Consider the following 26,035-nt stretch of genomic DNA (forward strand, 5'->3'; position numbering starts at 1 on the left):
TCCGCTCTGGGCTTCCGTAGTGTCGACACATTATAGACAAAAAAAAATAAATTTTAACGAGCAGCCTGTCATAGAAACACAGTTGCTCTAATTTCTTTAGTAGCATCCATAATAAATATATTTAGAATAAGTATAAAGGTAAGTATATGTTGTATAAAGGAATAAAATAGGATTTCTGCAGCAACAAGGTAATTCCCAAAGAGCTGTTAGCTAAAAACTTGGCATATCTCAGCTTGGTGTGCAGTGTGTCCTTAAAACATTTGAGGAAACTGGACAAGTGGAGGACAAAAGAAGAAGTGTCAGGCCTAAAGAACTATCTACAGCAGATGAACAGGATCTGAAAGTGAGGTCCTTAAGAAAGAGGAAAAACTCCAGCAAAGACCTGACACAGGAGCTGAGAGATGCATCTGGACCTTCAGCTGATCCATCTGCTGTTGGCCCAAGCCTCATCAGAAATGGGCTCCATGGAAGGGTGGCTGTCAGGAAGCCGTTCTTAAGGAAGGGAAACAGGGAGAAAAGGCTGAGCTGTGCCAAAGGACACAAGAAGTGGGCTGAAAATCAGTGGCAGCAGGTCTGATGGAGGGATGAATCCTCCCCAGAGCCCGGAGCTCAACATTACTGAAGCAGTGTGGGATCATGTTGGCAGAGAACTGAACAAAAGGCAGCCCACATCCAAAGAAGAGCTTTGGGATGTCCTTCAAGAAGCCTGGAGAACTATTCCTGAAGACTCCTTAAAGAAAGGACAGAAAGTGTTGGAGGATAAAGGAGCTCAGAGCAGATATTTAACACTTTAAAGCTGCTTAAAACTGCACAAACTCGATAAACGTTGCTCCTAGTTCCTGTCAGAAACAATAAAAAAAAAAAAAAAAAACACCATTAAAAGACTCGAATGACCAAACGGACAGAGATGTTGGTGTTTCTCATAATTATTTAATCACACATACATTTACATCATGCAGTCAATCCAAAACTGATCTCGTTAGCTTCCCGTCTCCGCCCGTGTCAGAGCCCTGCTACTTGTGCCCCAGCTCTCCAGGAATGATCCGGTACCGTGTCCACCCATGGATCCCCAAAACTTGTCCTTTAAAAATTGACCAACTATTACACAGTAATAAAAAAAAGTGGCTACACTTTTTGTTTTGTTTTTTTATTAATTTAGAATTAATGCACAAGTTATTTAATTTGGGTAAACACAGAGTATTCTTTGCTGTATTTGTTTTTGTACTATTTTCCCCGCACTTGATATCCAGTTTTTTTTTTTTTTTGGTGAAAGATCAAAGGATAAACATTTTTGAGGTCCATGCTGCAAAGTCTCAACTAACCTAGAAGGTTTACACAGGTAAAACACTCTAGATGGACACCAAACGCTGTCCTGTCATAGATACAGGGGGAGCTGCTCCTCCTTGCAGCTTGTAGTTGGTTGCCCTTGACAACCACTTCTAGCGCAGGGCTTTGGAAGCAACTTTATTTAACCACCGGTCGAAAACAGCCACATATGGAGTGTTTTGTTTTTGTTTTTCAGAGTGCAGATACTGTAAGGAAGTGCTATTAAAACCCTGTTTTTCCTGTTCTGAGCGGACAGGTTTTAATACGACACCTTTTTTTTAGAGAAATCCTACCCATCTTTTTAAGCTAGCTTTGCTCCACTGGTTGAGCGACTCGTCAACAGACGGTTCTCGAGTCCGTTTCCCCCCCCCCACCCTGAAACCTCGTCCCGTCAACTAAAGAAGATTTCCGTGGAGGCGTTTCAGACGTTGAGAAAGAGCGACGAGAGAAACCCTCCATGAGGAAACGCACAGAGACACAAAGGCCAGCGCAGCGAAAGCTAACGGAGGGTCGGTGTGGCAGGACGCCCCCCCCCCCTTCACTCCGGCCAATCCACTGGTGTACAGTGTAGTTTACAGTATATTGCACTTGCACAAGATGTTAGTGTTCTCATGCTGGGGTTACAATCACAATGAGCGTTTTTGTCAATGCACTGGGGCTTCACAGGGTAAGAAGAAGAAAGAAAAAAAGATTTGGTGGGAATTAAAATGAAAAAATATATAACAAATACAACAAAAAAAAAAGAAAAGACAAAATAGATTCCACATCCTGGATAGATTTAGTTAAATAAACCCCTCCTCCACATGATGACAGAAGATTAATGTGCAATTTTAGACCCTGCGCTCCCTGACTGGCTGATCAGCAGCAAGGGTCTGATCCATTGACTGACACCCACCCCCCCCCACTCCCACCCGTCGTTCCCCTTCAGAGCAAAAATCTACACCATCTATGGAACAACAAAGAGATACAGTACATTAAAACCCAGCATAAAACCCAAGGTCTTAAACCTACAAGAGACAACAAAACAGGTGAGGTGGGGGGGGGGGGGCAGAAGAAGAAGAACAAGCGAGGCACCCTTGAAAAGAAATCACGACACGCACCCGATAGGTCGGGTTTACAACTTCAAAACAAACGTCCTGGACATGCGAGTGACGGGGGGACCCAGCTAGGACAGGACAGGGATTGAGTGCGCCATCTCAGTCTAAACACCTGCAGTCTATGTGCTCCGATGTGCAGAGAGATATATAAATAGTATTCATCAACACGGCTTTATTTTCCGCTGAGAGAAGTAAAAACAGTACATTTAGCTACTTAGCATAGTCTAAAAGGTGGAAGTTTGCCGTGTTCACCGGATCGTTCTCCTCTTTTTTTCCTTCCATCCTTCTACATTCTTCACTTCCTTCCCACGAAGCCTCCGATAACGAGTATAGGTTTTATCTTAACTTAATGATAAAAACAATTGGCCTCCACAGGTATTAAGTTAAATACATCTACAGTACACCGTTGCACGTCTTGGCTTTTCGTGTAATCGGCCCCCCCCCCCTTTTGGAGCCAATCCTGCGCCGTTCTCTCCTGGGAAACTTTACGCCTGTACAACGACACTGGACAGAACAGTAGTGCTCGACGCCATCTAGTCAATTCAAAACCGTTTTATTTTTCTTTACGAAGCATGTAAAATCTATCCAGAGAAAAGTGTGGTTAACAACCGATAGTAATGAAATGTACAGAGGTTAGCCTACGGGGTCGAGCTATTTCTCCAGGTAGGGTCTCATCTTCTTTATTTAGTCTTTTTTTCTGCGTTTTTTTTAGACTTTTTCCAGATTTTTTCTTGCTCCCGTTACATTCAGCTTGGCACAGTGCAGAACTACTCGCACGAAGACGACGGATGACGACAGACGGTGCAAAAACAAAAACGAAACCGAGACTACACATTCGAAATCGCGCGCGGTTTCGCTCGCCAAGGCTGCGCTCAAGACTGCGTTTGGTTCAGTGAATAAGAATATTATTCTGCCATTTGTAAATTAAAATTTGCTTCTTTTTTTTCTTTATTATATCCCGCGAGAGAGAGAGAGAAAAAAAAAATGAGATAATTTATAATGAGAACTGTGGGGGAGGGGGTGGGTTGAGGGTGTAGGGGGCTGGAGCTGTACAGGCCGGGAATATTTATATATATATATTTATAATTCAGAAACTCCTTCGTGGCCCCAAAGCTGCGACGAGGAGCCCTTTTGCTGTAATGGAATGACAGGTTGTCTGGGTAGGCGGGTAGGTGATATTGGCTTCTTCTGTGGTGTCATTCTTCAGTCCCGCTCCATTCTTCAGCTGCAGATTCAAACAAGAGAAGGACGCCGTCAACGAATACGTTTTAAAAGCAGGTTACAAGCTGGGAGATGACCCAGGCTGATGCAGCTGCTGCCTCCCTGCACGAGGAGGGGGAAATACTGCCGTGTGAACGGTGACTCCTTAGGAAAGAAGTGAAGTTTTTCTGTGCCATCAGAGTTTGAATATGAATTTCGAATATTGAATTTTTACAGCATCAAAAATCAGACTTTGAATTTGAAAGACCAACAGTGTAAAAAAATAAAAAATTATTTCTAAAAACAAAAATTCAGTGGAAATTGATTCAACAAAAATTCTCATTTTTTTAGGTTTAATTTTTTTTTGTTGAATTTTTTTACGCTGATTTTTGTTTTTAGAAATTGATTTTTTTTTTTACACTGTTGGTTTTAAATTCAAAGTCTGATTTTGATGCTGTAAAAATTCAATATTAGTAATTCATATTCAAACTGATGGCACAGAAAAACTTCCATACTCCACAGCTGCATCACTCTTAATCTCCATGACAACAGAGGACTTCTTCCCACTCACTTCTTGTCGGGCTTGGCGCTGCCTCCCCTGATGGACACCGTCTGGCTGTTCTGGTAGAAGCCGCCTCCACTGCGGTTGATATTGGGATGGGTGGGAGACGCCACCGGTTGCTGCCCGGGCCGGATGGGTTTGGCTGATGATGAGAGGAGTTTTTTCGTAAATGAGGGCAACGTAACAACATAAACAAGACTGTGCCTAAGAGGGATCAGTGTCGAGTGCCCACAGCCCCACTGCAGGGGAAGGAAATATTTGCCATTCGGTATCAGTATCAGTTTAGTGTGAGGCAGTGGGAGCTCTCAGGCCATTTAATGTATAATCTCTTTACAACAGTAATGTCTTCCAAAGATAACGGACTGATTTGGGGCCAAATCTCCATTAAAACACCTCAATGGAAGAGAGGAGTGGTTCACTCTGATTCACAAACTGTAAATTCATGGTTTCAAGGGGAAGTGTCTCCATTTCTGCAACATACTGACCAAAGCATATCAAACACATTTAATTAGGATTTTAGGACGTTGAAAAAGGGCTCATGTCTCCTATCGTCTTACTTCACTGGTCACTTTATATTTTTAAACTGTTTTTATAAATTCTTAGATTGTTTTTAAAGCGTTTATAAGTGTATAAACATTTTTATTGCTTTATTATGTCTGCTACTGGATGCTTGAATTTCTATCTATAAGAAAATGTATTCAGGTCTATTAAAGGAGACGATGATGACGTTAACTTTGCGTTAAAAAAAGCCTTCTCAGGCTCTACTCACCGATCTGAGCAGAATGTCCCCTCCTGGCCATGTTCTTGGCCCTGACGGCCTCCTTGATCCGGTCCACCTCCTGCTGGTAGCGCTTGCGGTCGCGGGCAGCGTTCTCCTTGGCTTCCTTCAGTGCAGATTCAAGAGCCTTGACCCGCTCAGCCGTAGCTCGAAGACGCTTTTCCAGTTTAGGCAGCTCACAGCGAAGGTCTGCATTGTCACGAACCAGCTGTGGAAGAGTTGAGTCGTCAGTGGGGAGGACGGATGGAGGAAAAGCCAACCAACAACACAAAAATTACACACAAAAACAGGTCCCAAAATAATATGGAGAGCTGAGAAAGGTAAGAGTCACGTTGAGAACGTGCGTGTTCGACTCCCACCTGTTTGTGAACCTTGGTGAGTTGCTCAAGATTGTTCTCAAGAAAGGAAATTTTCTGTTTCTGCGCGGCGCTGCCCCCGGTGTCGTCCGAGTCCATCTCAGCGCTCTGCAGTGAACAAAGTGAACAAACAAGCGTGACGTAGGCGCAAACCCCCCCCCATTCCTTCCGTTTACTCACCCGTCAGCAGGGATTTTAGCTATAAATCAGTGGATTTAGAATGGGCCGTTTGTTTGTGGTGGACCTGAAACTCCTTTACGGCCAGCGTAACCTGACCAATGACAACACGGCTCACCTTTTTTACTCTGGTTGCCAGATCCTGAACAAAGAGTTTCCTCAGGTTGTGAAGGGTCTGCAGCTCCTTGGCCTGGAGGGCAAAAAAATACAGAAATAAAGACTTTTAAATACATGCGTAAACCAAACCTGGACATGTTGTGAACGAGGCACTGTCACCCCAGCGCTGTGAGCGATGCACGAGCGACTTAAACTCACCACCGTCTCTTCCAGCCCCTTCAGGTCCTGCCTGGCTTGCTCCCGTCTGTCTTGCATCACCCTGAATAAAACAAAGAACACGGATCAGAAGACGTGTTTCAGACGTGTGGAGCCGCACGTGTGAAGGGAAACCAGCAGAAGGAGGTGCGTCAGTGAAGCGTACGTGAGCTCGTGGAGCTTGCGGCTCTTCTCCTGGTCGGTGGATTTGAGTTTCTCGTGCTCCACTCTGAGCCTCTCCTGCTCCAGCATGATCTTCTGGTTCAAACTGAAGGACAGAAAAAGCAATCTTTAACAGTTTATCTCTCGAGCCAACTGAATCCTGCACTCATTTTAAGGCTCGACTACGTTTTTCCCTCGTTTTATTGTAGCTATGCTAACACAGCTCCTCGCTGTCGTGTTGAGCCCAAACATTTAGCTCCAGGGAGAGTGATTATAATCTACATTTACTCCCGTTTCCACTGTCTCTTTGCTTGAAAAGAGCAGCAAGCAGCGGCAGATTTGACTCTTACTCCTGCAGCTCGGTGATGAGTTTCTCCTTGTTGTCCAGCTCGTCTCTCAGGCTGCTGATCTGCCTCTGGTGAGCTTCCCGATGGGAGTGAATCTGCTTCTCCACCGCTTCCTGAACACAAATAAAACAGAATATTAACCATTTTAAGTGGTCATTTGTGACACAAGACATCACAAAACTACATTAAAATACAGGCGAGGGCAGCCAACATGCCACTGAACCAAAAACAGTTATAAAAATATAAAATTCAGGATTAATGACACATTTTAGGAAGAACCAGATTAAAGTATATAATGATTATATGAGTCTAGATTTCTATGGGATGGAGAGAAGCTGCAGGGCTGTTTTTAGCACTTGTTTGAACCAGGAACAACAAACATACCTTGACTTCATTAGCAGTCTGGATCTCGTTTTCTTTCTCCATAGCATGAACTTTCTCTGTAAAGTAAAAACATTCTTACTGAACCAGTTCCATCAGCATCTACACCAAGTTACCAGAAAGCAGCTGGAAACAGCTGCCAATAGTTTTAACAGAGATATTTACACAAAACACGTCTATTCCATGTCGAATTCCACTGACTTTCATCATGTTGTGAGGTCCCTGAACACTTTTCAAACACAAATGTTACATTCATGCCTTCATTATTCTATTAAGTGAAAACATTCTCTCCTTCAGATGGTAGTCATGGCGACATTAACACTTCCCTCTAACTCATTATTTGCTATTTATTTGTACAGTGGGAACGCAAGCTGACCCCAAAGCGACCCGACCCGTACCGTACTGACAGTGAAAACGAGGCTTAATACATCTACTGGCTGTGAGCACATTGTAATGTGAAACACTTCAACACTCCAATACTCCACACTATGTTCTGCCATGTTATATTAAAACATCAGTTTGCACTATCAGACATAAGCGCAGGCTCTGTGATGCACCGGTTCAGGGTGCATCCTGCCTCTCTGATCGATGGGACCCTGAATACGTGTGGAAAACAAATTATATGTGCAGCTCGGGTTCATAACATACAGGGTGGGCCCATTAAAAGGCAACTTCCAGGACCGGTCAGAGCCTCGGGTCAGAGCCTCAGGTCAGAGCCTCAGGTCAGAGCCTCAGGTCAGAGCCTCAGGTCAGAGCCCCGGGTCAGAGCCTCAGGTCAGAGCCTCAGGTCAGAGCCCCAGGTCAGAGCCTCAGGTCAGAGCCTCGGGTCAGAGGCTCAGGTCAGAGCCCCGGGTCAGAGCCCCGGGTCAGAGCCTCGGGTCAGAGCCTCGGGTCAGAGCCTCGGGTCAGAGCCCCGGGTCAGAGCCCCGGGTCAGAGCCTCGGGTCAGAGCCTCGGGTCAGAGCCCCGGGTCAGAGCCTCGGGTCAGAGCCCCGGGTCAGAGCCCCGGGTCAGAGCCTCGGGTCAGAGCCCCGGGTCAGAGCCCCGGGTCAGAGCCTCGGGTCAGAGCCCCGGGTCAGAGCCTCGGGTCAGAGGCTCAGGGTCAGAGCCTCGGGTCAGAGCCCAGGGTCAGAGCCTCAGGGTCAGAGCCCCGGGTCAGAGCCCAGGGTCAGAGCCCAGGGTCAGAGCCCCGGGTCAGAGCCCAGGGTCAGAGCCCCGGGTCAGAGCCCCGGGTCAGAGCCTCGGGTCAGAGCCCAGGGTCAGAGCCCAGGGTCAGAGCCCCGGGTCAGAGCCCCGGGTCAGAGCCCCGGGTCAGAGCCTCGGGTCAGAGCCCCGGGTCAGAGCCCCGGGTCAGAGCCCCGGGTCAGAGCCCCGGGTCAGAGCCCCAGGTCAGAGCCCCGGGTCAGAGCCCCAGGTCAGAGGCTCAGGTCAGAGCCCCAGGTCAGAGGCTCAGGTCAGAGCCCAGGGTCAGAGCCCCAGGTCAGAGGCTCAGGTCAGAGCCTCGGGTCAGAGCCCCGGGTCAGAGCCCCAGGTCAGAGGCTCAGGTCAGAGCCCCAGGTCAGAGGCTCAGGTCAGAGCCTCGGGTCAGAGCCTCGGGTCAGAGCCTCGGGTCAGAGCCCCGGGTCAGAGCCCCAGGTCAGAGCCCCGGGTCAGAGCCTCAGGTCAGAGCCTCAGGTCAGAGCCCCGGGTCAGAGCCCCAGGTCAGAGCCTCAGGTCAGAGCCCCAGGTTAGAGCCCAGGGTCAGAGCCCCGGGTCAGAGCCTCAGGTCAGAGCCTCAGGTCAGAGCCCCGGGTCAGAGGCTCAGGTCAGAGCCCCAGGTTAGAGCCCAGGGTCAGAGCCCCAGGTCAGAGCCTCAGGTCAGAGCCCCAGGTCAGAGGCTCAGGTCAGAGGCTCAGGTCAGAGGCTCAGGTCAGAGGCTCAGGTCAGAGCCTCAGGTCAGAGCCCCAGGTCAGAGCCTCAGGTCAGAGCCCCAGGTCAGAGCCTCAGGTCAGAGCCTCAGGTCAGAGCCTCAGGTCAGAGCCTCAGGTCAGAGCCCCAGGTCAGAGGCTCAGGTCAGAGGCTCAGGTCAGAGCCCCAGGTCAGAGGCTCAGGTCAGAGGCTCAGGTCAGAGCCTCAGGTCAGAGGCTCAGGTCAGAGCCTCGGGTCAGAGCCTCAGGTCAGAGCCTCGGGTCAGAGCCCCAGGTCAGAGGCTCAGGTCAGAGGCTCAGGTCAGAGCCTCAGGTCAGAGGCTCAGGTCAGAGGCTCAGGTCAGAGGCTCAGGTCAGAGCCCAGGTGCTGCGCTCACAGCAGAAAGGAACATGAAAGATTACCCCGAACATACCCTGAGCACTGAGCTTCACTAGCTCCTCGTTCAGAGAGTCCACGTTTTCCTCCAGCTGCCTCTTCTTGTGCTCCACGTTCTGCAGGTACTCGGTCAAGGACTTGATTTTCGCTTCATGCTGCAGACAAAGGAAAATATGTTCACAAAATCTTCAGGATTCAGGGGAGCAAAAAGAAGAAACATAAGATGTACAGACTGGGTAAAATCCTGTTTCCATACCTGTGAGATGCGGAGCTGGCAGGCAGCCAACTCCTTCTCGTTCTCATCCATCTTCTTGTTGCTCTCCGACTGCACGCTCTCCAGCTGCTTGCAGCGTTTCACCATCGTCTTGACCTCCGACTTCATCTTGCTGATGTACAGACGGGCCACTGTGAACTCCTCGTCGATCAGACCACTGCCGCCCTCGTGTTGCTGAAAAGACGAGTGAGGAAAGTTAAGACCGACAAAAAAAAAAAAAAAAAACAGATCAATGAGAAGGAGGAACTGGGAGAAAATGGAAAAACCTTCCCGGCACCTTAATGTCATTGCTGCCGACAGCGATGCCGATCTCAGCGAGGTCTTTGAGCAGCGACGACATCATCTCAGTCACTCTCTTCTTCTGGTGGTTGGACATCTCTTTGAGCTTCTGGAGCTCAGAGTCCAGAGAGGACAGAATGGACTGCAATGAAAGAGGAGGTTTCAGTACAAAGGCACACGATGCCTTCATTCATTTCTTTACATCTGATCTATCCTGAAACTGTCAGAGGTTTGCCTGGTCCCTGCCTACAACTGACGAGAACAGATTTTAAACGGTAAAAAAAATTAAAATAAAAATGTTCTGGTTTGGGTGTGTAGTGGCATTTTCTGACAGTTTTAAACCAGAGAGCTTCCAAAAGAAGACGGCTGGTTGCTCATCTACAGAATAGAAAAATACTTTATTCATCCCCCGATGTGGGAAATTCAAATTAGTCAAGTAGCTCAAAAAAATTATTAATATTTACAATGATTGCATATTAACAACAACAATAATAATACTAATTCTAATAAAAATACTACTACTAACTAATAATAATTATAATAATAGACTAAATAAATAAATAAATAACATTAAATAAAATTAAAATTAAAAAAGAAGCGGTCCAGCAGTGGCTGTGATGTGGAAGTCAGATGATGGAAAAGCAGAAAAAAATCTGGTCAATGTGAAATTTAAACAGGCCGTCAGTATCGGCAGTCGCACACTGAGCAGGAGAATTATTCTACATCTTATACATATATAGTTTTAATTGGAAGTAAATGTTGAGTGACTTAGTAATGAAGTATTTTAAGTAATAAAATGGCGTCATCTGACCCTTCCCAACCACCCTAAACTAAAGCTGTGACTCGTTAAGTTGCCTCTCCTCTGCTGCATGGCTTTCGTTCCCCCGTGGACAGACACTGGCCAGATTTAAGGGTGTAATGTCCTTTAAAATGATTGCTTCAGGGATAAAACTTCAGGCCCAACGCATAAATGATGGCATTTAGATAAGGCCTTTTCCCCCTCACAGATGACTTTTCCAGACTTGGAAAGGTTTTTCAACAGTGAGGAAAATAAAGGACATGCAGCGGTAGAGGCTCTTCTTATTGCTTTTATAATAGTCTGAATATAATATAGTTGTGTCTGTGAGCTGAATTTTAATAGGATCAGAACAAAGGACGACTAAAAGACCCCACTAACGTTAACGTGTCCATGTGTGGGAATGCTCAGATCTATTCCCGACTCACTGATTTTTGGTTTAGCTCCTCGCTGATGGCCTCAAACTCCTTGGTTTTGTCCTCCACCTCCTGGCTCTTCTGATCGTAGTTGACAGCCAGCTCCTCCAGAGCCTGCAGCACCTCCTTCACCTCCTCCTTGGAGGCCTCGTTCTCGGCCTGCAGGCGGTTCAGCTCGGCCTGGAGGTTCTCGTGGTCACGCCGGGAAGAAGACAGGAGCTGCAGGAGGGGAGAGAGAGACATAAAGTGGCATAAGACGACAAAACATTTCCATTTGGCAAGCTTGACTTTTCAGTTAGAATGATCGTAGAAAACAGTTTGCGGTCGTGGTAATTACAGATTTTAGAGTTGTTTGATGCGATTAAACCAAAGTGGAATAACAACAGGACTTAAGAGCTTTAATGGCTTCTTGTGCTTCTTTCCACCTATGAAACTCCAAAGATCATGACTCCCATCCACTTGTTAGACCTCCAGTACTTACCTCCTCCTGATCCAGCATCTGCTGCTTCAGCTTCTCTGCCAGCTGGCTCTGTTGGTTGATTTCCTCATCCTGTAAAACGAAAAGAAACATAAACATTCACACAATGCGTCCAAGGTATCACTGCAGCCCGTAGCAACAAGCTGACGGCACGCGATTACAAGAACAGCAGAAAAATTAACACGATTCTCATCTGCCAGCAAAAGAAAAAGCACAATTACATTTAAGGATTACTGATGAACCTTCATATTACAGGAATTCTGTCTTAGTATTTATACTGTATTATCCTGATGGCATTTTACGTGCTATAGCATCCGTGCACATTAGCAGAGCTTCCATTCCATTAAACTTTCACCAAATGTAGACATTTTTAAATCAATGTTAACAACATTTCTATTCTAATGTGTCTATGCATGCAATCTGCATCTTTTAATGTAAATTCCTTTAAATTATTTTATTTGTTTCTCTTTATATTCTTTTATGTATTTTAATGCTTCGTCCACTCCCTGCTGCAATGCTTTTATTTTATGTAAAGCACTTTGAATTGTTTTGTACATGAAATGTGCTATACAAATAAATTTGATTTGATCTGCAACAGTGAGCAATAAAGGATAAGCAGAAGATAATCTCTACATCTGTTGGCTTAAGATGGAAAAATCAGCAGGAAAGTGGATCAGATATCAGTTTCTCTCTATTCTCATTTTAAAATCTACAGTAAGGGGAACCTCTAATCAGTCACTGGGAAGCCTATGGAGGAGGAAGAGAGGGATTTTTTAACTTGGCATGGCATTAAATACACAAAACTTTCCTCTTGGTTCAGAGTTGAAGTTTCATGTAAAAGCTTAAACCCACATTGCTGCATCCTGGCTGCTAACTCCTGCTGTGTGCTCCTCCTCACCTTATCATCCATCTGTTTGTAGAGCTTCACAAGCTCAGCCTCACACTTGTCCTTCTCCACTTCTGTGAGGCGAACGCCGGGCACGTTGGGCGTGGAGGCCGGCTTCTCGTTGATGATGTTGTCCAGGGCCAGCACCTCAGCGTTGGCCTTCTCCTTGTCGAACTGCTCCTCGACCGGCACGCTCTCACCTAAAGCGGGACAGCAGAACCAACTCATTCGGGAGGCGAGGCTGGATGCGACTCAGGCTGCTCAGACAGATGTTTCTCCACTGCACCGCCTTACCGTTCCTCCAGCGGTTCAGCTCATTCTCCAACCATGTGACGGTGTTCCTCAGGGTCTTATTCTTCTCCTTCTCTCTTTCGTACTTCTGCTTCCACTGCTCTGCTGTCAGCTCGATATTCACTGTCACAGTGTTCTTGATGGTCTTTGCTCTAGATGCAGAAAAAGCAAACAAAAAAACAAAAAAAACTATTTAATCAACCTAGTAGAATTTAACTTACAAATAAAGAGGGTAGATACAGTGACGATTAGGCCTGTCACGATAACAAATTTTTCTGGACAATTTTCATCTAATACAATGATAATGGTATAATAATGCAGGTACACCTTTTCAAAGAGAAATAAACTTTTATTTTTAAAGAATATCTGTCAAATGTTTGCAGCATTCGTTGAAATGCTAGCTTTTCGACGATGCTAAAGGGCAGCATCTCTTTAGCAATGAAGCGAACTACACTGTCGTTACACGGTAATCCATTTCACACTGTCCTGTTTGTTCTAAACGCCCCAGTGACTGCGCTCTGTCGGGAAGAGGAAGACGGCCCACTTGTTGTGTTTTTTTTCCCCAACTGGGAAAACTGCAGCGGATTGTGTTTTAGATGCATGTTTGTTGTGTTGCCGCTTTTAATCGCGACTGCTTTCCAACAAATGCGACACACCGACTCGCACACGTTCAGCGGTTCACCACGGGCATTTGGTTTAAATCCAAAATGCTCCCACACTGCAGCTGTCGCGTTTGGCTTAGAAACCAATTCCATCTTTTTTGTCTTTATTAGGCGTAGCCTACTCGAACTCGCAACTAGCTTTCTCTCTGCCTAGTGCCTACCGGTATACTTCTCACACGGCCTACGTGGTAGGCTACGCCAGTAGTCCCGCCTCCCCACATACCATGCGACTGACATGCGGGTTCACTCATCGTTACTCTTAAGGACCCGAGGGAGAAAGAGACGAGGAAAACAAACAAGCATGCAAATGGCATTTATCGAGCTAATTTTAATTATCATGCGATTAATTGATTTATTGAATATCGCTACAGGCCTAGTGACGATACCAACTCTGTCTTTATGACAATAAATATCATTTCAAAAACTTATTTTACTTCAAAAATATTTAAGAAACTTAAAAACAACAAAACTCTCACTGACCTCTGTCCAAACATCAGAGTGGACTTAGTTTCGCACTCATTGAAGGAGGAAGGCGAGCAGCAGATGACAATGGTAGTTCGGCAATTACCACCCAGGGAGTCCTGAAGGATACGGGTCATCTTGCTGTCTCGGTACGGGATGTAGGCCTGGAAAATGATCAAATACAGATGTTCACAAACATTGCACACGCCGTATCCTGTAAACACCTGAGTGGGTACTGATCAGGGTAACAAGTTACTCGTTGCTACTTTGAGATGAGCCGCATCACAGTTGACCTTTTGTTAAATTACACATGACGGACACAGTTAAAAAGAACCAAAACCAGTCTGGTATTTAAGGTGAGACCTTTCACTCTGAAATGCTGAAGAGAACTCGTTTCGGTTCCATCGGGACTGACCAACAGGAAGTAACGGCTCGTGTCACAGTTCTCACGAGCTGGCAGCCAAATGATAACCTGATATTTGGGTAGTATGGATCCAGACAGCTAAGCTGAGGCAGGCTGAACATTATCCTTCACAAGCCATTATGCTCAGTGAGTCACCGCCACACAAGAGCTCATTTGTTTCAGTACATCTTCAATGTGTCAGCGGCTGCCCGCCGCAGGTCGTGTACAGAGCGAACGAACCGTAAAACAAACCAACACTGAAATTAGCGTGATAAGCTGAAGCAAAACATTGCTTAGAGGAAAGTTTTTATCTGCCAGAGTTGTTTCTGCAGCACAAAGGACTTGTGGATGTGTTAAGATGGAACTTTCACGGAACGACAGCTGAACAAGATGCTGGTTCTCGTCACGAAGCGGACGCAGCTCGGGGCTGTGCAGCTGGGCTGCATCAACAGCTCCGTTTGTCGTTTCAAGATGCTACGTCTGGAAAAATGAAGTCACTGCCAAAGGCTGCGAAAGATTTAAGCAAGATAATTATGGCAAATAAAAGAGATTTAAGTTCACGATCTTGCATTTCAGTGGTAAAGCTCCACAAACGCTCGTCATAGCAACCTCAGTTAGCATAAAAACACATCGAGCTCATTAGACATCCCTCTGAGCGGAAAATGAACAACCAAACACTCGAGTGTGGGTGAAAACCCATCTCACACTACCCAGATCCGCCCTCTTAGGACATCACCCGTTTCGTCCTAGCTTCTTACGCACTTATTTGTTTCCTAAATTGTCTTTTCCCCCCCCCATTTGTCTCGGTACCTAACTTACCGCACTTACTCTAGCACTAGTTATGCTCTTAGCTGTTTGGTTTTGGAAGGAAATGCACTTATGATTTCTTGTGACCTGAAGTTCTTTTGCCTACCGATGTGGAACACACTTATTGTAAGTCGCTTTGGATAAAAGCGTCTGCAAAATGGCCGTAATGTAATGTAAATACATTTTGTTTTAGCGTGCAAACAAATACTTCTGTTATTTATTTGGTGAGAACTGCAAAGAATAGACTGTAGTTTAAGATATTTTCATGCGAAATCGTCCTGGAAGTAGCTGTTTCTAACCTCTTAAATAAGAATGTAACTGCCACGGATATTTTTAACTTTTATGACGTTTGATAGACTGAATGATTGATTAATCAATAAACGGATTGATCCTCCAGCTGAAGGCAACACTTTAAATATCAGTAAGCAGTTAACACTTTTATCCCTTTTTGGTTTTGTACAGTTACTCGTGTTTTGCCCCTTTGGATAACAAGGCAAGCTTTATAGAGCACTGACCCTCCCAGCTCTTACTATGAAAACTTCAATTCCCCAAAAAAACCACAAAACTAGTTTACTCCTCTGAGCGCAGGGTGTCATCAACAAATAAGTCAGCTGATTTCCTGGTAATGCAAAACTCCAAATTACCATGAAGAAAACCATTTGTCTCGGTACCTAACTTACCGCACTTACTCTAGCACTAGTTATGCTCTTAGCTGTTTGGTTTTGGAAGGAAATGCACTTATGATTTCTTGTGACCTGAAGTTCTTTTGCCTACCGATGTGGAACGCACTTATTGTAAGTTGCTTTGGATGAAAGCGTCTGCAAAATGGCCGTAATGTAATGTAATGTAATGTAATGTAATGCAAGGGGAAGCTGAGCTACTGACCGTCCCCTCAGCCAACGCAGAGATGACGTTTCCCAGAGATGACAGGGACTTGTTGATGTTCTTGGCCTCATCCAGCACAGACCCCTCCGCACCTGTTTTACTGACCTGCGGATCACAGAGGACAATCAAAGCTCATCATCCATCCTTAATGGGAACAACAGAGAACCCGCTTTAATCTGACTCCAGCATGATTTAAAGTGGAGATGACAGGTTTGACAGAACTTATTCCACTGTATGTATGAGAGATGTTCGGGTGTACCTTTTCACTACCAGCCAGATCCACCAAATACAGTTTTCCGCTGAGCTTATGCTCCGTCTGAGTGTTCTCCTGTTTGACGTTTATCAGGAAGATACTGTGACTCCTGGAGCTGTGCTCATTCATGTCTGAGGGAAAACAGACATGTGGTCAGGCGCCATCTGAGATACAAAAAGTCTCAAGACATTATTGCTGCAGCTTCGGGCGGGGCTGGAACTTACTTGTGACTGCTACATGTCTGTTGGATTTGCCTTCATCAATTGTGTCCATGACTTCCTCGGGGCTGCAGACAAATCTTTCAGTGCAGCCCTTCAAAAAAAAAAAACAAAAAAACAAAAGTAGAACATGAGACAAGTTTGTTAGCCTCACAACAGGTTTTACAAGATTTTCCACAAGTGACAGGAGGGCCGCTCTCACCTTGACATAAGGTACTCTGTTTTTGTCTTCGTGCACCGATAAATTGGTCTTTGACACTGGAATTAAAGAAGGAAAAATGCAAAAGAGAAACGGAATGTTTAATACCCAAAGTAAAGCAAAAACAAGTTCGAATTTGTGATCTTTGAGCAGACAATCCTTAGTCTTTGTTTCCATTTTTCTGTATATATCAAGTTATGCTGTAGACCTTAAGTATATCTCCCTTTAGTGGACAGAACTGAAGCTATAAAATGAGCTGTTCGTTGTATTTTAGGTAGAAAAACCTTTCATTTTCAGGGTATTATCATCGCTTTTTATGTGTTTTGTTGTACATCACGCTGACGAGTGCTTGTTCATTTTCTCTACGTTCCCCAGACTCCCGGCAGATCGTTCTGCCTCATCTGTTACCGCAGTCTGGGAGAAGAGAAAGGGAATTTAGTGCCGACTTACCATCCAACAGATCCCGGATCTTGTCTAAGTAGATTTCAAAATATGAAACCTATGAACAGAGAAAGAACATCAGTATGTGCTCCTCCGCTATTAGCAGCAACGTGAGAGAAGAGCTCAAGAGGAGACGAGCTACACAGGAAACATGACGCAGAAGTACGAGGCAACAAGTCAAATATCGGCCTCCTCCCTCACTTAAAAGAAGGAAGTAAGAAGCTTGTTTAATTTATAATGAATACTGCATATTAAACATATATCTGAGCATATAATCTGCCTCTTAGGTATTAAATATTGAACTTATTTGAAAGGTTTAGTGCCTCTCAGACCACTGCAGCACGAGTAATGGTCTGGCAGTCGAACAGCACGTCCCTTCTGCTTACTTTGATATGAAACTCCAGATTTTCGTCCATGGAATAGATGTAGTTGAAGATATCTTGCACTATCCTGGGGATGATTCCCATCCCATCTGTGTCATGGAGGTTACCCTGAAATCACACAGCGAACACACGCATGACTTAAAAGGGAAGAATCCCACTGAAGGAGGCCCTCTACGGTTAAAAACAGTTCTTATGAAGTCATCCTTACCTCCATGGTGTGTGTTTTACCAGATGATGTCTGCCCATAAGCAAAAATTGTTCCATTGTATCCCTCAAGAACATCTGGGAGACGTTAAAAAGAACTTTGTGACGACGTGATTCAAATGACTTTGTGTTTCAAGATTTAAAAAACTAATAAAAAACTCACCTTTTACGATCTTTTGGGCACAGGCGTTGTACACTTGCTCTTGCGTTGTATTTGACTGAAACACTCTGTCAAACATGTATGGTTTACCCTGGAAAAAAGAAAAGAAAACAAAGATTAGTCATTTCAACCAACATGTGGCATCTTTTTATTCATTAAACAAGTCGGTGATCCGGAAATAACCGAGTTCAACACAGAGCTGTCAAAGCAGACTAAGTTATGCATTCTTCATTTCCAGCTGTAGGGTGTTTGTTGTCGCTGAGAAAATCACGACATCATGAACGCTGACAGCCGTCATGGATTACAGGATCACGCACATTAGTGTGTGCGCTTCCGCCTGTGTCGTTCCAACTCAAAACATTCAGCGCGTGCGCCTCGCACTGATGGATTCTGAAAAGCTCTTTTTTTATTCAATGACAGACGGTAAAGAAAAGAGGAAATGAGGGTGTATGTGAGGGATTACACACGAGTGGCACCGCTGCCAGACTCAGACTCACGGGTGTAGCACTAAATTATCAGTCCTGCCGCAAGCACGTCCCGACCTGTAATGTTTATGTTTGGGATGAAATCAACTTCTGCTCAGCACCTAAAATTAACTTAACTACACCCTTAAGCTTTTGTTACCATTTTAGGAGGCATTTTCACTTCAATCAAGCCGAGTATAGCTGACTGCGATGTCCTATGGAGCGCGTCAAAACTTCAAAGCACAATTCCAGTGAGGCAGAAATCGATAGCTGGATTTAAGATGGAACATGCGGTGCAAGAAAAACTGATGCTACAAGCATTTTTTGATGTTTCTGAGATCGATTTAAAATATCGATACTAACGTTGGTATTGGGTATTGATCGATTCTTGAGTTTCAGTTTCTCTTCTGTACAACTCCAGGGGCCTCATGTACAAAGACTTGTGTGGATTTCCTACTGCAACATGGCGTACGCTCAAACCCAAATGCCCTCCAACGCACAAAAATATCCGGATGTATGAATCTGTGCATATGCGTGAATCCAAGCAAATTTCCTTTGTACATCCCAATCAACGTACAATTGAGCGCACATGTCGGAGCACCCGACTCCTCCCTGTCCACGCTCCCTACATAAAAATATGCACTTTATTTGTCACATCTTATTTAGTACATTTCAAATAAAAAAAAAAATAAAATCTTGAATTGCAAATGCAGATTACCACCCCAAAAGGAAAATTTAAGTTTTAAGTTTTCTATAAACCTTAATAAGTTCCTTAATAAAAGTATTTTTATTTGCCTGAAAACTTTGTCCTGTGTTTTATTATCATCATAAACGTGATTAATTAAAGGAAAACCTACATATTTAATTAAATAATCATGGAAATTCAAGTTTTCATTCAAATTTGCATATTGATGATGCATTCACTTAATGAATTATGATACATTGCTCTCCACTACACAAAAGTAGATGGTAGTAGTAAAAAGTATCGGTAATACCGGCCCTGTATTTACTTAGTATTGGATCGATACCAAATTTTGCAGTATCGCACAGCCCTACACTGATTTGGGATTACTGCTGCGTCGGGGGGGTGTCAGTAATACATGTCAACACATTTCTAACTCAAGGTGAAACCACATATTTGTCACAGTCTGACGTTAAAAACTGCAGCATGTTTACCAGAACTGGAATATTTCAGAGTACTACAAATGACATATCCTCAATCTGCACACACCTGCTCACGATCATCCCCCCCCCCCCCGCATCTTCAGACGTTTGGAATTCACTCCAGATAGCCACATCCAGGTGATTAACCCTGCCCAGAGCACGAGGGCCAACCTGCTATCACGGATGCCAGAGGCCATCGGCAGACAATACTTTAAAGTCCTCATTGTTGCTGCTGCCACCGTCTTCCTTACTTACACTTCTGTCTAAAGAGATTACAGGCTGAAATTGCAATGACAGTGAAATGTATTGTTGGGTGTGCTCATAAGTGCTCCGTTATACTCCTCCCCTCCTGATGGCTTTGCTATAATACTGCCAGGCCAGGGTATTCAGGAGAGACACAGTCCGAGGTTACTTCAAACCCGTCACACAATCACTGTTTGCATAGGGAAATGTAACAGCGTTAATGCTGCGACAAGTCTCATTATTCATCCGTTTTGTTTTGGTAACCATTGCTTTTTGGTACTCGTGTGGCAGGGTAAAAGAAAGCAGGCGTCGACTACTTTGTTTAAATGCCATAATGCTCTTATTCTTTCCTTTCCTTGCATCTCTTATGCACTTCCACAAATACTTACTCTAAAAGTAGCTCATTGCTGTTTTTGTCGGGCATCCCTGGCTAATGTATGAAAATGGAAAACATGACCTTAACCCTAACAAAACGAAGGGGAAATGACCTGATCCTTTTGTGTACAACTGATGGAGAGGCAGCGGCTGCATAAATAATGCACCTGCTGCACGCTCACACTTCACTGGCAAAGCTAGCCTGGTAAACTGGCCTCGTTACACCCAAACCAATTCATCTGGAAACTTCAGCATCCTCCTTTTGTGGTAGAAGACTTGAAGAGACCTTAAAGCGAACCACAGCTGAGTAAAGGTTTCCTGCACACACATTCTTTCTCAGAGACAAACAGCATCTATGTGGAGCGCCGTCAAATACACAAAGCATCATCGCTTTGGTCTGGACTGTAGAGACGTCTTGTGTGATGATGATGGATGCAGCACTGGTGCTCAGGCTTCAGTCCCAGTGTACAGACCACACCCCCAGATCCTCCAAAAATGGATAAAAACATACAGTGAGTCGGCCTTCCTTGGTAAGAGCATCAGCAAAACCAAGTGCTTAATCAAAATAATTGCCCACCCCACCCGGAGAGATAGCCCAGTGCCCTGCCAACGGCCTGCTCTGATTGGTCGAACTGCTGGTAACCAGGAGAGACAACAAGGGGATTACTCAGGAGGCCCATGCTGCTGCTGCTGCTTATTGCCACTGCTATACTTCTCAAAGCAGATGCAACAACAGAGCGGACTAGCCGCTGGCTTGCAACACTTGGTGTCTCTCACAATGTGCACTGGTATTTTGGCACCATGACTGGCACTCTGGACTGGGCAGGGCCACATCACGCCTTAGGGGCACAGACAGCGCGCTTGCCATTGGCTTAAGGACTGAAGACAGTGTCAGCAAAGCTATTGAAGAAATAACCACAACTACAACAGTCTTCTCTGTTCTGCGTGACACAAATGAATGGCCCTGTTGTGCTCCACATTCATCACCTAAAGTAAAAGTCGAACTCAAAAGATGAACAGGATTAACATCCATTCAGCAAAAAAAAAAAAAAAAGGGAAAATAGCAAAGTATTTTATTGCCTTGTAAATACTTTGAAGCCGTCTTTCCATGAGTGAGCATATTACAATGATGGCAAAGTCCACAACGACATAAACAGTTTATTTTTTTTAATGGAAAACTAATGTTTAACCATGTTCTTTTTTTAAATACATGCTGCTGGCTTTTGAACGTAACTAAAAGTGCCTTCAATGTGTGATTTTAATTTCTTCACCACAGATATAATGTAGAGGGATTTGTGTAAAAGGGGCCTTTTAAAAACATTATGTAAAGGCCTTTCATGGCAAAGCATCAAGTACACCTAGTTTGCAAACATGTCTAGGGGTGTTTTTTTCTCTTAGAGTAAAGTAAAGTGGCAAAAACAAAACTCTGCAAGGCATTTCCTCCTTTTGTCATAGCTGAAATGGTGCCCATGCTTTTCACCCTTATCAAGTCCAGGAGGGGTCTGTGTTATTAGAGAGCTAATTACACTGATGACAAACTTCTGAATGTTCCTGAAAAGGAGCACAGTCGTGAAAAGAAATCACCCCACCCCTTAAACCAGCACAGTAACATGCAAAGTGTCCATTTACTGAGTAAAAGTGCCCCCTTTAATTTGACTCCCAGTTATGAAATCTTTAATGCTACCTCTGCTCTTTAATGAAAACTTTCTTCCTTCAGATATAATAACCACAGCGGACACATCAACATTATCCACAGGAAGGTTGGTTACATATTCAGGCGGTCAGATAGCTCATGTTAGCTTCAATTAAGCTAAAGTATTAAATCTAGCCAGCTAGCCAAGGCCGGCTAATCTGTCATGTACCAGCTGGCCTAGCCATCAGTGAGTTAGCCACAACCAAATCAAAGCTGGCTTACGCTTTATGCTGACGCAAACTGTTCATAATTGATAGGTTTACAGTTACAGATGTACAGCTACTTAATAATTGATGCCATGGTAACAATGCGAGTGAGTAACGTGCAGTATTAGCATGCTGACACCGGCGACATTTTAACCTGTGGCAGTCTGACTGTGGCTTTGTTGAATGACAGCTCGCTAGCCATGACAGCGCAACTGAGAATAGTGACATTTTACGGTAACAGCGTGTGGAGTGGCCCTCTGAAATGTTAATTCCTATTTGCACGACAACTTTGAGCTACTTTAAAACCGAATATCTTTCACGTTAGATTGGATAGCGGTGTTTGGCTGGGCCAGAAGTTGGCAGCAAGCTGAGGGCCATCGCAACAACGCAGCGGTGAACAGGTCAGCCCTGCTAACGTTAGCCGAGGAGCTAACGGCTGTAGCTACAAGACAATCAAAAATGGCGTACAGCTGACTGTGCCAGAGGGCTCTGTCAAATAGGTAACCGCGACCCCTCAACCTCCAAAATCAACTCACCGCAATAATAACGTTTTCTTCCCCTTGAAACTTGGGAATGTATCTGTCGCCTCTGGTCACCTCAGAGCTGTTCAGCGGCCTGAAACGGCACATCACTTTGATGGTGCACTCCGCCGGGTCGGCCATCTTCCACGGTTTAACGAATGGAAATTCACCGATAAAAAATTAAAGTGTGTCCTGAATCCCAGGGGCGGCCGTTGGGGGCGAAAAAGGGAGGCCGAGCCCCTCTGTCCCGAGCTCAGATTCTGGAGAGGGCAATAATCAGTCGGGCAGTCAAACAAAAACCCTTGTTTTCCTCTCATTCACTTCACTCTCCGATTAGGAAGCCATGATACCGGTGGATCAGCGACTGTCCGCCTCACCCCGCCTGCTGCTGCTGTGGATGTGGATCACAATGACGTCACCCCGCCGGGCGCTCCCTCTATATCCACCAACAAAAACACAAAAGCAAGCACATCGAGTAAAACTGGGACAGGTTCATATTTAGGACACCATGCATTCGCACCATGTTTCACTCTGCGTAGTCGCTCTGCTCTATAATTCAAAACGGGAAATGTTATACTTAGAATTCCATTACATTTATCTGCTCTCCTCCTCCAAAGTTGAAGGTTTTAAATGCAGAACCAGGGAGGAACTATTCGGGGTTAAATGCGCTGCTAACACATCGATAAGGATAACTAACAACACGACATGTTCACAGATTGATGCATCTGTAATAGTGTGAAGCAAAAAAGAACAGTATGAAAAAAATCTGCTCGGTGAGAGCAATTCTAACAAATTAATATACAGCTGGGGAGTTGAAACAATAAGCAAGGGACATTTCTATTTCTTAAAATCTTGACGGCCGTTTAAATTCAGTGCATATAAAACAGAAAATTAAAATAGCGTTCAGTCATACAACAAGAAACAATCCATCACTGGATGTATTGTCCTGTTGTAGGTAAATTGGTCGTTTATATTTCAATATTCTGAGTCCTTTCAAGCTGAGAATAACATCAGGCACACCTAAACTCTTAGCAAACTTAATCCTGAACTAATTAAAGTCTTTTTAATTAATCTTTTTTTAAATATAGTCTTTAAAAACTTCTACAGCATCAGTAATCGTAACACTTCTTTGTGGAATTAGTGAAATGTGATGTATAATGCATAATTTCCCTCTGAAATATAAGCACTTAATAGATATAGACACCTGTAGTGATGTGGCAGATCCATCCCAGTGAGCCTGTGTGTAATTTATGTTGTGATATTGGGGTTAAATTGCAGGAGTATCTTGTGCTAAACAGAGTATACCAGAGTCGGACCTTTTACTGAAGACCTTTGTCGACTATTTTGTGGCATTTAGTCTGCTGGGGCAGGAAGAGGAAAAAAAAGTCCCCACCAAAAGCTTATTATATCCCATTATGGAATCTTTTTCTTTGTAAATACTTCCGTTTTTGTGGGTTTTTCTTTGTTTTTATATTTCTAAATAAATATTAGAGACAAATACAAACCAGCAAATTAAAGATTTGACGACGCATTGCATTGTATTCTGCGAAAAGGATGTTAAAACTGCTTTCTCACTGGCTTCCTTTTAATATCTTACATAAGCCTAAATGAACTTACACATACTTAGACACACAGTGTACAGGATATTTGTGCTCCATGAATGTGTCTGACGTTTCCCACATTGTGGGAGGCATTATCTAATTTGTTTTAAGGGAAATATTTTAGAATGTGGTTCTAATTTCTTTTAGGGAAATATTAGGAACATTGGTGCCATTGTTGCACCCAGCGGAGGTCATACAGTAACTGTAGCCTGTGACTCAGCTGTCCTCAGGACTGTATGCTGTGGAAGCTGCAGCTGTGGGACCTCCTCTTATATAAAGATGCATCATGTCTGACCTCATTCAACAGTTGCCACAATGGAGCAAAAGCCAAGGCAAACCACGAGTGGCTGAGCACATTTCCAGGCCACTCCCTGAAACACTGAAGGATATCCTTTTTCATGTTAGAGTGCTCAGCTAATCCAAATACCAGTTCCACTGGCCCACTTGTGTGCTCACGGAGAGAGAAAAGGGTGTGGTGCTGCTGCCTGAGCTAACAGCGCCGTCTGGATATCACTTAGCAACAAGTCCCCATAGACGGGTCCTCGTCTCTGGGAATGATGTGGTAGGATCATAGGGCTGCTTTATCCGAGCCTTTTCATTTTTTATCTATATTTCTATAAAAAGTGAAAGAAATGTGAAGTGTTAGTTCATAAAACCGAGTGACATATTTATTTGAGCCCCCTCCACCTCACCCCCACCGTCTCAACTCTGTACCAAAGGGCTCAGCATCCTGCAAAGCCTATTAGTTGACAGCTGTGTCTTATTCATTACAGTCAACAGCATACTTGTAGGTTTACTCTCACTGTGAAAGCACTCGTCTGCAGACAAACGTGTTCTTTACTTATATGTTCTTCCTGGTTTTATGTGCAGCACCTCGGTTGACCCTGTGCTTTATAAATAAAGTGCTATGGTGCAAATGGGGGAAGTAACAAACATTCTTCTAGGGCTGGGCGAGTTAACTCGTTATTATCGCTTTAACTCGTTTGTTATTTAACGCCGATAAATATTTTATCGCACATTAACGCAGTTGTTTTTTTAAATTTACATAATTTTTTGGGGCTTTCGTGCCTTTAATGGATAGGAAAGGATGGACAGGAAGCAGGGGTAGAGAGAGGGGGAACGACACGCAGCACAGGGCCGTCCGACGCGGGACTTGAACCGGGGCCAGCTGCAGCGAGGACTATAGCCTCTTTAACATGGGGCACCTGCTCAGCCCACTACACCACGGACCACCCCTGTTTTATTATTTATTTTATTATTGTAAAAGTCTGTTGCTCACAGGCTTTTATTTTGTAAAAGTCTGTTGCTGTCTGCTGCGGAACCGGAAAAGAAAGTAATCGACGGATCCACCAAACATGGAGAAGGGTACGGAACTTTTACTCGGCCATTTTCATTTTAAAGTTCTTCCAGACGGCGGAGTCTGGAATTCATTTTTGTTTAGAAATGCTGTTACAACAAGTCATACACAGAAAGTTTTGTGAAAATAAATTAAATTTGTCATCAATCACGGCCAAAAATGACTTATGAATAATAAAAAAGTGGTAGAGCGTGATTATTTGATAAAGTATAATCATAATTTCTCAATTTAAGCACAAATACGGCCTTGAAGTACCATAAAATGAGTGATTTTTTGGACCAATTCTTTCACTGACAGCTGCTTTGGAAAAATACCACTAAACCCTGAAAGGAAACAATATTTTTTAATGTGAAAAAACCCACATATGAAAATGTGGAGGGGAAAACTAAAAGGGTTGCCTGGCCGTGTTAAAGGTAGACGTGCAGACAATCATTATTTTCATTGTCGAGGACTCTTGTTTTATTCATTTGCTTCATTGACCATTTACAAAATGTCAAAAGATATTGAGAAACACCAGCAGTAGCACAGGTTCCCAGAGCACAAATGGGACTACATCAATCACACATGACTCACATTAATCATTAAGAGTTTGGAGAAAAAGAATTCAATAATACATTATGGCTAAAATCTCTGGTTAATTAGCTTTTGCAGGTTAAGTTGCCACTGCAGATGTCTTCATTTCCAGCCTGGTTCTCTTTTCTCTGTCCTCTCTCAGGATGGATCTCCAGCAGGATGACAAAGAGTGGACAGACGCTACGATCAAAAAATAAATTAATTAATGAATCTAAGGTAATATATATATATATATATATATATATATATATATATATATATATATACACATATACATACACACACACACACACACACACACACACACACACACACACACACACACACACTAATTGTTAGAAAAGTCCAAGAAATGGCATAA

At 44.1% G+C, this 26,035-nt stretch overlaps 1 protein-coding gene across 1 annotated transcript; it reads right to left on the reverse strand.

Annotated features, from left to right (window-relative positions):
* Positions 1-910: 910 nt before the first annotated feature.
* On the reverse strand, positions 911-22,533 carry LOC142398673 (kinesin-1 heavy chain). The gene is made up of 26 exons (XM_075482772.1): positions 22,159-22,533; positions 17,481-17,568; positions 17,322-17,395; positions 17,117-17,221; positions 16,740-16,788; positions 16,293-16,348; positions 16,097-16,184; positions 15,879-16,003; positions 15,620-15,724; positions 13,543-13,688; positions 12,404-12,552; positions 12,122-12,309; positions 11,227-11,295; positions 10,758-10,964; positions 9,532-9,675; positions 9,237-9,428; positions 9,018-9,135; positions 6,702-6,757; positions 6,321-6,430; positions 5,975-6,076; positions 5,812-5,872; positions 5,615-5,686; positions 5,323-5,427; positions 4,955-5,171; positions 4,195-4,327; positions 911-3,648 (listed from the first exon to the last, which is right to left on the reverse strand). Exons 1-26 carry the CDS (start codon positions 22,282-22,284, stop codon positions 3,645-3,647), a joined length of 2,889 nt encoding a protein of 962 aa, XP_075338887.1. The 5' UTR covers positions 22,285-22,533; the 3' UTR covers positions 911-3,644.
* Positions 22,534-26,035: the final 3,502 nt, after the last annotated feature.

Source organism: Odontesthes bonariensis, chromosome 14 (assembly GCF_027942865.1).
Source record: "Odontesthes bonariensis isolate fOdoBon6 chromosome 14, fOdoBon6.hap1, whole genome shotgun sequence".
Taxonomy (NCBI): Eukaryota; Metazoa; Chordata; class Actinopteri; order Atheriniformes; family Atherinopsidae; genus Odontesthes; species Odontesthes bonariensis.

Bases quoted from the DNA above. Each gene is read 5' to 3' on its own strand.
- LOC142398673 (XM_075482772.1), bottom strand. From the start codon at position 22,284: ATGGCCGACCCGGCGGAGTGCACCATCAAAGTGATGTGCCGTTTCAGG. The intron at 10,965-11,226 runs GTAAGTACTGGA...CCCCTCCTGCAG, and splicing joins AGATGCTGGATCAGGAGGAG to CTCCTGTCTTCTTCCCGGCG. The intron at 6,758-9,017 runs GTATGTTCGGGG...TTTACTTTACAG, and splicing joins AGTGAAGCTCAGTGCTCAGG to AGAAAGTTCATGCTATGGAG.